The sequence below is a fragment of the Pithys albifrons genome, chromosome Z (assembly GCF_047495875.1).
Source record: "Pithys albifrons albifrons isolate INPA30051 chromosome Z, PitAlb_v1, whole genome shotgun sequence".
NCBI classification, from domain to species: domain Eukaryota; kingdom Metazoa; phylum Chordata; class Aves; order Passeriformes; family Thamnophilidae; genus Pithys; species Pithys albifrons.
This window is the reverse complement of record NC_092497.1, coordinates 33,671,054-33,683,941: the sequence shown is the minus strand read 5'-3', so window position 1 is coordinate 33,683,941 and position 12,888 is coordinate 33,671,054. Positions and strand designations below refer to the sequence as shown.

The following is a 12,888-nucleotide window of genomic DNA, read 5'->3' as shown; positions in this document are numbered from 1 at the left end:
CTGCAACCAGTTTATAATTGACATTTTTATTTGGCAATATATAGGTCTATCTATAATGGTCTGGTCTGTTTTGGTCCTCAGGTCCAGTACACTGACTGAAACAACAGCTGGAATAGAAGTTGAAACTGGAAATCATTGAATTTCTATAAATACCTGATCTTAAAAGGTTCTTTAGGAATGACCTCTACCTATGTCTCTGTGGTTAATGACCATGGATCTATCATCTATTAATTTTTACAGTTTTCCTGTGTCCTAAATATTTTTGACAATCAACATGTTCTTTCGTGAAGAATTCCAAAAATCAGCTTACATGTTCTGTGGAAAAACTGCTCACATTTATTTGTTTAAAAAGTAGATTTCAAATTATTTTGTTAATGCTAGTCCCTATGTTATGAAGACCAGTCATACCTTTTCCAGACCTCCGCATCTTCGTCCACCCAGCGTTTGTAATATATCTGCCACTTGGTGAATTCCTCATCAGTCTGGTCTCCTCTGACAGCTGGGCACAGAGTGGCTGGAGAGCAGCCAGGCAGAAAGGGATCTGGGGGTACTAATTGACAGGAAGCTCAACATGAGCCAACAGTGTGCCCAGGTGGCCAAGAAGGCCAATGACATCCTCTCCTGTATCAAAAATAGTGTGGCTAGCAGGACCAGGGAAGTGATCCTTCCCCTGTACTCTGCGTTGGTGAGGCCACACCTTGAGTACTGTGTTCAGTTCTGGGCCCCTCGGTTCAGGAAAGATATTGAGGTGCTGGAGCGGGTCCAGAGAAGAGCAACAAGGCTGGTGAAGGGACTGGAGCATAGGTCCTATGGGGAGAGGCTGAGGGAGCTGGGGTTGTTTAGCCTGGAGAAGAGGAAGCTTAGAGGTGACCTCATGACTGTCTAGAACTACCTGAAGGGAAGTTCTAGCAAGGTGGGGGTTGGTGTCTTCTCCCAGGCACTCAGCAATAGGACAAGGGGGCATGGGCTTAAGCTCTGCCAGGGTAAATTTAACTTGGATATCAGGAAAAAATTCTTTCCAGAGAGAGTAATCAGGCATTGGAATGGGCTGCCCAGAGAAGTGGTGGATTCATCATCCCTGGAGGTTTTTAAACAGAGATTGGACGTGGCACTGAGTCCCATGATCTAGTCAATGGACTGGAGTTGGACTAAGGGTTGGACTTGATGATCTCAGAGGTCTTTTCCAACCAAATCGATTCTATGATTCTATGATTATGAATGATCCTATTAATATCTCTATGTTGCTTTTGATAACATACCCTATACAGACCTCCTTAGTCATCTGCTTTTCAAGTTGAATACTAGTAATCTATTTAGTCGTTCCTTGTATGGAAGCAGATTCATAAATACAGGCAACATAAATATAGCAGTTCACTGTAAAAATATGCATATATATATATATGTATATATGTATACCTGTATATGTATATGTGTGCATATATTTATATATGTATATATAGACAAGACTACACAGAAAGAGTGTAGGGACTTCAAATATTCCAAGAACATAACTTAGTAACGTAAATTAGTACAAGTCAAAATTTTTACCCTAAATGATGATGTCAATGTACTAACTTTATCTTGGTTCAACCATAAGGAAATAGTTATTTTTGCATTTCATACCCCTTACTCTATCAGTCATTAACATAATTGATACCTGGAAGATATACATTATTCTTGGTCTTTTTATCTACCAGTATTGTGAATCATGCAAGTTACCAGTTATGATGTAGCAATACTCTTTTATAAGAAAGATGAGTAAATAAAGTCTTGTGAGGATGTAAACCGTATAAATACCATATATAGTACTTATATAAATATAAATATATAAAACATATAAATAATATATTTGAAATAGATATTTAAGTGCACACAAAAAGTTTGCAGACACAATTTCTTACCAAAAGGTTTTGTTCTGGTAAATATGCAAACAAACACATATGAATGCATTTCAATATTTTCTTAAATTCAGTGTATTCAATGTTTGCAGGTGGAAATGTTCATGAATTAGAAATTAATAATTAGGGCAAAAGAGCAGATGTGGAAATGATCAATGATTCGGAAAAACAGAATGAAGGGGTCAAGTGAAGAGTTCAGAAATATAGACTAAATAATTCTTCTGGTATTTATGTGACTACACTGGAAATAAAAATGTGTGATACAGGACTTTCTTCAGCAGACAAAGCAATAATGAGACTACATGGCTGAACCTTAAATTAAAAATTAGAATCAAACACAGTTAATTTAGAAATATATTAAGCAAAGGCAACAATGATTGACAGTATCTATCAATTCTTAAAAGGAATTCTTCAACAGTGTAACTGCTAAAATATGAAAAATAATCCTATAGTTCAATCAGGTGTTAAATCACATTAAATCACACTAATCACATTAAAGACCATGGCTGGTCCTGTATTGGAAGACACATTACATAACCATCACTAAGCCACTCCAATGAAGACATCCTGAATTGTTGCTTTAAAATTTACCAAGTACCCAGAATAATTTTTAATCCTCCATTGGCATCTTTCTCTCAACAAACCTCAAAAAGACTGCCTCCTGCTCTTCAGTTATATTATTTATTTCATTATTCACTGATAAGATGCAACAAGAGGCCTTGTGACATGATGCCAGTGTGCTGCTGATATTGGAAGTGAGAATTTTAATCTACTGTAAGTCATATTAAACCCTTTCTCCAAAATTAATGAAAACATCTCTATTATTTCTTTCAGCCATCATATTCTGAGTTTGATATAAGTGGAAATGTGCTGGGACTGATCTTTAACCAAGGCATGATCTGGTAGGTGTGATAAAGCATGCTACATCTGCAGGATGGCAGGATTTAACTGTATCTGTGAAGGATTCTTCTGAAATCCCGATCATGTCCCATTTCATTAGTTTGATAGAATTATAATGAAATATATACCAAACTCTGGTACACTGCAACCAATGGGAACACTTCAAAACTAGTTCTGGGCTAAGACTGTGGGACCAGATCCATCAGGATTTTGCACTGAATTGGTAAGACCAACCAGTAAAAATCTGTATAGACAAATCTTATATTTTTGTTGTCTGACTGCATGCTGTACTGTTTTGATTTGAATTTCAGCCTTTCAACATACCTTACCACTCTTTTCCCATGTTTCCTGTAAAAAAAGGCCTTAAAACCAAATGCATTTTCACTTAACTATGCAGGCACGTGAATGTGCAAACAATGTTACTACTGCAGAATCTTCGAATGTCACAGAAACACAGCCAAGAAATAGGCTGCAAATATCTTGTAGTCCCCACAACCAAAGCCTGTTGTGGGGATGCGCTGGAGACCTGAAAGCCATGCTGTGGGCTTGTTCACATGGAGGCTTTATCACTGGGGATGAACACGGCACCGTCCACAGCCTTGCATTGATGGCATGCCTTAAGTACTGCTGGAGATGGTCCAGCCCTGTTGCTGGCATCTGAGGCCTCCACATTGTGTCCTGCATCTCACAAGAGCAGCACAGCCTTGCAGCTGGCATCTTGATATCTGTGTTAGAACTGCCATTCCAGTTTCTGGTAGGAAACATTTCTAAGGCTGCTGGTCATCAGGCTGCAGCATAAGCTCCATAAGAGGACTTTGTAACTTTGAAAGAAAAATTCACCTCCTCTTTCTTCCAAAAAGAGCAAAGACAAAGACCAGTAAAAAACCCCACAAAGATCATTTTGTGAATTTCTGAGTTCACAGTGTGTATGGATGTGAAGAAAATTGACATAGGGAATGGGTGGCATATCTAGGAAGACAGAATTCCTACAACAAAGTGGTTATTTTTCATTTTCTTCTTTTCTAGGATGGGATCTTTCTATGCTCCATGTCTCCCAGCAATCAATGTGTTCCGCCTCCACACATCAATGTACCTGCAGTGCTGGGCGGTGATGTGCTGCAATGTTCCTCAAGAGAGAGTCTTCAAGGCTTCTAGATCCAATAACTTTTACATGGCCATGCTGCTTTTCATTCTCTTTCTCTCCACACTGCCTGCTGTGTACACCATTGTCTCCATCCCACCGTCTTTTGACTGTGGTCCTTTCAGGTTCTTTGCATTTTACATCCATCTTTTGTAATTGATGTAGTGAACTGCTTCACCACATCAGAGTGAATGATGCAGTAAAGTGCTTCTATAATAAGAATTAGCATCTAATAGGCTAAGTGTTTAATTGAGTCACATTTCTTATTGTGGAAAATTCCTGAAACTGGAATCCTGGACAACTGAATAATTCTTTTAAAAGTTTTGTCTGAGGTGTAGAACAGAAAATCTTTTCTTTTAGTTAATTTTAATGTAAAAATTCTCATTACTGCTGCACTAAAGACAAACTACTTTTGAGGAATAGAGCAATGACCTGTTGTGCATATCCAATCTGTTGGCTTAAAAGTGATGACTTTTAGGAAATATCTGCATACCATGTAGGAAGGGTGTATTGTGGTTCAGTCTTTGACTGCGATGACTCTTTCCAATTCGAAATTTCATGTCTGTACTACCAAACTGAATTTGTTTCTGAAGTCTTCAAGACCTCCATATTCCTTAGTTCCTTCTAAACACTTTGGTCTGCCCTGACTATGCAAACACATGTCTTGCATTCAAGCTAGTTTAGAGTTTGCCACACCTTCTGCTTCTGTGCACACTACCTGGGGCTATTTTCATTATCTTTACCTGCCAGGTAGCATGAGATACAACTATATAATGAGTACCTGACAACAGTCAAGACATGGAGTTAAAAATTCAAATGTCTTGAGTCATTGGTTTTAAACAAAATACTAAAAAAGTGGCAGTAGGAGAATAGTAAGAGACATTCTGTTTGCAATGAAAAGTTTAATAATACATTACTGTTGCAAGTAGAATGATATCTGCATGATTCCCAGTGCACTTGGTAAAGAAGCAGAGGTCTTGTGAAGCCAAAAATGCCTCAAAATAAAGAAACTGCTAAGAAACTTTTATTCTTTTAGCAGCAAAATTATATATTAACAACGTGGGAGGCAAGCCAGTTCATACTGGGCTAAACTTGCCTGGCCTGTTTATGTAAAATAAGCCATTTGTACAGTTTTGAGTTCATAGTTACACCTTCTATTTTCCATATTAATGATTAGGTGAAATCTTGGGTGGAGCTTTCCTCTTGGCTTGAAATGTGGGTAGTGGTCTCCTGACTTCATCCCTTGGGTGGTCTTAAAGCATCTTCATCACTGTTGGACTTCTGCTTTTTCTTTCTTCAATGACATGACCTGTCAAACTTGTAAAATCTTGGCTTTAACTCTTGTCTCTGGGCTCTAATTCCTATTTTAAACCTCTAAGTTTACTTGATTTATGACCTAGGAGTCTATTGTGTTAGACTTTAGTTCAGTGTTTAGAATAGAACTACCTTGGTAAGATAAACAGAACATGCCTTGAGTAATTTGGGCAATTTTCTCTTCTTAGCAGAACTAGGAACTTTACAAACTCAGTTAACTCTTTTAGGCCTAGTTCTGCCTTCTCTTGCACCATTAACTTTGGCCAAAGGCAAAATGAGAGAGAGAGTTTCTAGACACCTGCAACAGTCACAGGTTGAGAAAGGGAGAATTGCATGACATAACAAAAATTCTGATGAGACAGAAAATTGCCTGAATTTACAGAACAAATGACACCAAAGCAAATTAAGATATTTTATTTGAGTCATAGCAAGAAACCAGAGGGAGACATCTGAGGTCTGATCTGAGTAGAAGCAGTTATTGAATTGGATATTAATGAAATAGTAAGATTACTCTTAAAACTGAGAAAGACAATAATGCCTGCCAGTTTTTCTCTGTCATATGTAGAGACATGTTGTTCTTCAATAAAAGTGTGAAACCCCCAACACAACTTGTAATGGGGAGCCCTTGAAATTAGTGAAGAGGATGCACTTGAAACTAAAGAAATTTCATTCAAGTATAGGTAATACCACAGTTGAGAAGCCAGTGGATAAATACTCATAGTGCATGGCTCTGTATTTAAACATTTTCCTGTTGGTAGATCAGTGTCTCATTTGTTTTGAAGTTTGTGAATCTTTTTGGCTTTTGGGTTTTTCTGGTGGTTTTATTTGTTTGTTTTAGTGCATTCAATAAAAACAACATATGGGACTTAGCAAAGACCTGCCAGGAGTAGGGAAGACAGAACAGAATAAGAAAAGTTGCAAGAGAGTAAGTTTTGTGCATGCTGGGGAAAGATAAGGAGAGCACAGAATGGAATTTCTCACCTACCATGAGTGGGTAGAGAAAGTAGAAAGAAAGGATAGATCTGAAGAATTCTATCTGCAACATTTTTATATTACCTGAAAGAGTGTAAATGTTGACAATGACTTGAAACAAACAAACAAACAAACAAAAGAGCCATTTGTCAGAAATGCTATACAAGAACTGAAAAGCAAAGACAAGACTGCAATGACTGGACTATCAGATGGCAATTTGGTGACAACTCCTGTAACCAAGTAAAATTGCCAATTAGTCTTCATACATTTTAGCAGTCTTGCTTGGTTGAAACTGTCAAACTGCATATTTTGAGGCAGAGGCAAAGGCAAAATAAACAGTAAGGGACGTACAGGACATCTATTGAAATGCTTCTAAAGAAAAATAGTCTAGCAAGAAAACACTTTGTAGATAAGCTGGCCATGGAACAATTATATGTGGAGGTAATTAGACTTCTGAAACATGCAGCAAAGACAGAATTGGGCTGAACAGTGCTGAATAAAAACTATTTGCAAGTAGACCAGTGTTTACTTATCAGCCATAAAAAGCTGGATTTGAATTAACTCTGTGTCTTCATAGAGTGCAAATTTCACTTCACTCGTTGGTTGGTGGTAAGGAGTTCACAACTCAGCACAATATTTCATTGAGGAATAATGTTGGTGGAAGTTGAAGGTGAAAACTATTAGCATACAGTAATAATTTTGGTGTCTATTTTCCTCCTTAGATTACATAGATACTGCTTAAAATACTATTCCTTCCAGAGTGTAAAGTTTTAAATGAAGTTATCATGCAGTTTGTTGTACTTGTCCCAGCTTTGATGTGATGCAATTAGCATATATATTCATAGTTGCCATAATATTTGTATGTGACATATTGTCAACTCTTCTGTTTAATAGTGGGAAGACTAGAATGTTTGAAGTCATATCAGAAACTCTGGAACATGACTTCCCTTCCTGGTTTGGGAAGGTATTTGGCTATGCCTCTAATCCTGGACTCATTCTACCCTTTATACTGCTGATGGTGTACGTATAGAATATTAACTATAAGATCTGCTGTTTCCTTCACTCTAAATCTTCACTGCCTGAATATCTAATTAAATGCAGTGCTGATTGTCTAGAGATGAGAGACTCAAAGAATTTGTGAGTTTTTTATTAGATCATAGTTAATGTTAACTTGCAGAAAGGTTGATATCTCTTTTTTGTTCAATGACTTTCTTTTTGGTTTCATCATTAATTTCAAAAAATGTTGCTGCCATAATAACATAATGACAAAACTATTAAAATGCAAAAAGCCTATAGGGGATCTGAAGAGCTGTAACACTGATCACCTGGTCCAGTACGCAGCATAGCCCATCATATATCCTTAGCAACTTTAATAGAAACATGAACACCATTAAGCAGAGTTATTCTCAGGAAGTTCAGTGCTTTTCATTTATAAAGACTGTAGTCCATGCTATTGGGACAGGGTTGTGCAGCAGGGTTTTGAAGACTTTATAAAATAGAGCTAGTGGAGATTTTTGTAAATCAGTCAGTATCTGATAAGGCAAAATTACCCCAGAATATTTGCTCTTAGAGATTGTATTGAATCTTGCTTTATAAAGGCATTTTAACCTGTTGTATAATGGGTTACTTAGTATACTGCTGAACTAAAAATTAGTTCATAGACATGAGCTTAGATTTAACTTTGCATTATAGAACTGTGAATAAATATAGAGTTGATTACAGAATATAATAGAATTTGCAGAAGGATTTTACATGAGAGAAAAAATTCTGAGATCAAATTTTAGCAAGGTTCATTTAACACCATATTCTGTTTTAACCCTTACCTATAAAGGGGAAAGATAAAAAAAAATAAATAGAGAAAAGAAAAAAAACAACAAGGGGGAAAATGCAAGACAAAATCAGACAAAGCAGAGGAAACTGCATGTGGACTATTATTACTATTACTATTTCTATTTCTATTGTTTTTATGTCATTATATAAGTAGAAAATATAACTATAGCAAAAATATACTTCATATTGTATGAAAATGTTATATATCTATACATCACATGTATTTATTGTATCTTCTTATTATATTGTTATTTGTATATATTATTAATCATTTACTGATTATGTCAGTAAAAGACTTCATATTAGATTTTTTCTAATTAAATCAAGATTGTGAAAGCTATCAATTCCATAGGTAGAGTAATTCCATACACTACAAAACAAAAATTCAATTGTGTAGTTATGTTTTATCTCCTAGAAGATGCAGTTATAATTAAAAAAAAACAAAAATGAAAAACTATGCTTGTGGTTACTTTTCACAATATTTCTGATTGCCTACTGTATGAGTTCAATAGCTTTTATAAATCTGATTTACTCATTTTTAAGGTATATCATACAAGTTAATTGACTTCTATAAGTTATGCTTTAGAACACACTTTATAGTGAAGCACTACTTTATAGAACATCTTCCTTAGCTACAGTAACATTGAATATAGAGTATTAATAGAGACAGAAATGTCTTTCATTTTTTCCCCTCCTGAAATAGTGCCTTCTTCATACTGCAAGGAAATACATTGTTTATTGTCAAAACACTAGTACTGATAAGGCACGATAGATGTGGAAAAGTTACAGACTTGAAATCACAACTGTAATTGTTGCTATAGGAATGTTCTGAGTCTTTATATTTAAATCATTGCCTAACAAGAAATTATTATTTTTTAAAATTTAGCCTGAGTATTTATTATCTCAACGCAACATCCAAATCCTACAAGGAAGCTAACTTGGAACTTAAAAAGAAGTTACAAAGTGTAAGGAACATAGACTTATTGAATTCCTTGTTTTACTAAATAATAGAGAAGCTGTTTGGGTCACTGAAAGATGCCTTCTCTCTTCCCACCATTAGCAAGCTGAAGAAAATAAAAGAAGAAATAAACAAAAGGCACAAAAATCAAATGAACAAGAAGAAAATCCATTTGAGACAGAACTGCCACAGTCAAAGCCTAAAGGATGCAAGCAAGATGAATCCACTCCAAACCAAGGTAAGGACTGGTTTGAAAGATTCTCAGGACGAAGAATTCATGCATGTGTGATCCTAGTCTTCCTCACTACCTCTACTGCTTCCTTTGCCATAATCTCCTGAAACATCTTCACTACACTGAATCTCAAGTATTAGCCTAATCCCCAGTTCACTTTTCTTTCTTTGGCTTGTTTAAGAAATGCTGTAGCATTATTCTACACTAGGCAGCACCAAAGTAAAAAGCTGAATGATAGTGAATTGAAGGTCCCAGTCCCACTGAGCTGAGGCACTTAAAGCCTGGTCTGAAAGTCAGTGATGCCTCTTATCTGTCAAAGTCTAGTCTAGTCAAAGTCTAGATCTTGTGCCCTTATGTTGTATTTTATTGGCCCAGAAATACTCAGGACAGTTTTGTCCACTGTGCCAGGTTCATCTGGAGAAGGTATAGTGAGAACACAGTATGGTAGCAATCCTTATCAGAAAACCTAGCTTGGGCAGGCAGGTTTTAGTTTGTCCTGAGGGATTTTGCTCACTGTTTAATTTTCCTCACTGTGCATGCTTGCCATACAGCTGCTAAACTAGCTCAAGCCTAGGAGGATAAGCCAGTTTAGAGATGACTGTGAAAGAGCTATGGACAATTACTGCCTTCAACACCATTCGTAGATGACATCTAAGTGCAGTCTCCACCTTTCCCCACGGGGGCCTTTGTTATGATCTGATTATCCAAGTTATTAGGGGGATGCTTCTGCCTGAATTAAGGTGTAAACAAGACCATATGCTGAAGTAAATAGTATGGATTTTATTTAACAGTAAATGTGAGGTAGAGATAGATAGAAAGAAATAGGAAAGGGGGGAACAGAAGGAGAATGACAGAGACAGATTAGAAAATATCACCACCAAATGGATCCTGATGGTGTCTCATTGGTCCTCCTCTTCTAGTCTTCTCATTGTTGAGAGTTCCACAAAACATAGAGTTCTGTGGATTAATATATGTTCAGACTAGGTGGGAAAGCCTGAGCACCTTTCCTAGGCGTGGAGAGGTTTTACACTGTCTTTTATAACACGTGCAGTTCTCTGGAGGAAGGCCTCAGGAATGGGTCTGGGGGGTGCTTTGTGGGTATTCAATGGTTTATGACCCCTTCTAAGACATGACAGTTACCTCTCAAATAGCACAGTTGAACCAGTTATGCCCCATCAGATCTTTATGGGGCAGAGGGGGAAATTTTCCAGTTGTGTAAGGAAGGTCAATTAATATGATAAAGAGCAGCAGCCCATTTCTGCAGGATCTGTTTCCTATGTAGCTTTTGGCCTCCCTCTAGAAACATGCATGCTTGACCTCAGCAAAAAACCCTGGCATCTTCACAAATGGGCAAGTGTTCTAAGTGATTAACCATTAACATATCTCACAGAAGGGGAAGAGAGTGCAGACCTGGGCTCAGCAAATGAGTTTGTGGGCTATGGCCTCCCTCTGCTAAAACCAACCAAGCTGATTTTCAACACATCTGCTGAGTTTGGCTTTCCTTGTGGATACACTCTTTTCCTCCCAGTCTTGTTTACTTCTCCTTAGACCTAGGGTGATTGGACAGCACTATAGACTTTATCTTACCTGAAATTTGCATCACAGTCCAAACTCTGATTAGGAGGCATATTTGGGGAGGGAAGTGGGCTTTATTCGTTGCAGATGAGCAGTTGCTTCTTTGCATGGTTGGCTACAGCACACCAAAGTCCTTTGGTGATTTTAACAGTGTTTAAGCCATTAATCATTTCAGTATCTCACAGTATTGCAGAAAGAACTGGATGGAAAAGCCAGCACAAAGATCATGAAGTTTCATTACTCCAGCTTTTCATAGAGGAAGCCCAGACTTTCTCCTGCAGTCTGGGGTGGTCAGATAGCTTCAGGATTTCCCTGTCAGGGAACTTCTGGCTTGCATGCTCTTTTACTAATTCTGTCCTCCAAACTTGTTTCAGACAACAATAAAGGACAGGGTGGCAATGAATCAAAGAAGACGGGCCAGCCACAAGAAGCCAGATCCTCTCAGGAACTCACGCGTCCTGTCCCTGCCCCAAATCACCACTATACCACACAGAGCCAAGTAGGAAACCTTCCTGCCCCATCCATAGCTGTTACGAGGGCCCCAGGGCCAAGGAGGTATGGAGTGCCAGGCTATCCACCTGGAAATCCATGCTTCCCAGGGCCACAACTAGGAATGCCCAGGGGCCCTTACAACAATAGATAAAAGAGTCTTAAGCACACTGTGATATGGTGAAGGATGGTGAAGGACAGAAGGGTTGTCCTAAATCCAAACACACTCCTGCAAGTGCAAAACCTCACTATGTTTGTTGTAAATCTTCATATGCATAGAAGTAACCCATGCACTTCAGTTTTTGCAGCATGGGAACATCAGAAGAAAACATTGCATATGTCTTGCATTGGAAGACATTTTGAAAATATATTGTCTGTGTCAACAGGTAACTATAATTATGGATATTATTGGGAGTTATTTATTAGAAGAATGGAAATCAAATTTTATTCAGTTGAATTTTTCTTAAAAGCTTGAAAGTGTGTTCCTAATAACTTGTAATTTTTCTTAGAAGAACAGTTCACTGAAAACACAGCTGTGTATGAAGTTTATGAGAGTCAATTATATGTAAACTCTGGACATATTTTTCTTCTGTAGGTCATATATGCTTAGCCAAAGACTTCAGATTGTGCATGGGAAAACTAGGACCAAAACCAGGGAATAGTGCATGATTCCATCTAAAGTCTTTGTGAAAGTATTAAAAAGAAGAGAAAAAAGCGCAATATTTTGACTGTTAGTATGAAGAAAATTTAACTCCCATTACAGTACCACTTTTAGCTAGTAATGGGTTTATCACATTCTTAAAGACTAGAAATTTATAAAATTGGAGTGGTAAAGAAATATCTCCTGTGCAGAAAAACATATAAGGTGAATAGAGGGGAGACAGTTATGCATTAATTTCCCCCAAATGCTCACCAGAATTGTGTTATGGTATAGATACACTTAATATTGCATAAGAAAATGCACTGCATAATCTTCTCTGTAAATTCATCACTGTGTACTTATATTGTCCTCTATAAGGACCAAGGCAGAACAGGTCCTTAGTCTGACAGGTCTTGTGGAAAACCAGGATAGATGTGGGAGCTGATGTCCCTTATTCCAATGAGATAGGTTGATTTTTATGTTCTGATTTTATTTCCTTTTTCAGAACTTCCATCTTGATAATTATTTTAAGACTCACAAGTGTAGTAACAACAAAATTAGTCAACTGACTCTCTTCTATAAAATAAATGTAATACCATTGAGGGCCTTCTGTATAATCAGTGTCCATTTTGTATACTAGAAAAACCTTAACCATATCAGAGTATAAAAAAGTCTGTGACATCACAAAACAACCTCCATCTACTTAAATTGTGGAATTCATTGAAAAAAGGCTTAGGAAACACTACTGCATCTATGCATCCCTGTAAATGACAATGATCCAGATAACTTCCAGCTCAAGCAGTCTTTAAATCAGTTGCAAGAGGCTGGGAAGATAAACCAAAGGAAAGTTTTTGATTTGGCTCAGCTCTTCTACTGCTTTAATAAGTGTCTTCTAGACATGTCTACAACTGGAGTGCTGTGAGCCTTTTATTTTAAATT

At 37.2% G+C, this 12,888-nt stretch overlaps 1 protein-coding gene across 1 annotated transcript in view; it reads left to right on the top strand.

Annotated features, from left to right (window-relative positions):
• TMC1 (transmembrane channel like 1) overlaps nucleotides 1-11,463 on the top strand; it is a 57,298-nt gene extending 45,835 nt beyond the window's left edge. Inside the window, exons 15-20 of the mRNA XM_071580836.1 lie at nucleotides 2,733-2,800; nucleotides 3,825-4,064; nucleotides 7,120-7,245; nucleotides 8,942-9,020; nucleotides 9,116-9,251; nucleotides 11,195-11,463. Coding sequence (XP_071436937.1) covers nucleotides 2,733-2,800; nucleotides 3,825-4,064; nucleotides 7,120-7,245; nucleotides 8,942-9,020; nucleotides 9,116-9,251; nucleotides 11,195-11,463 — 918 coding nt within the window. The remainder of the gene's footprint in view (nucleotides 1-2,732; nucleotides 2,801-3,824; nucleotides 4,065-7,119; nucleotides 7,246-8,941; nucleotides 9,021-9,115; nucleotides 9,252-11,194) is intronic.
• Nucleotides 11,464-12,888: the final 1,425 nt, after the last annotated feature.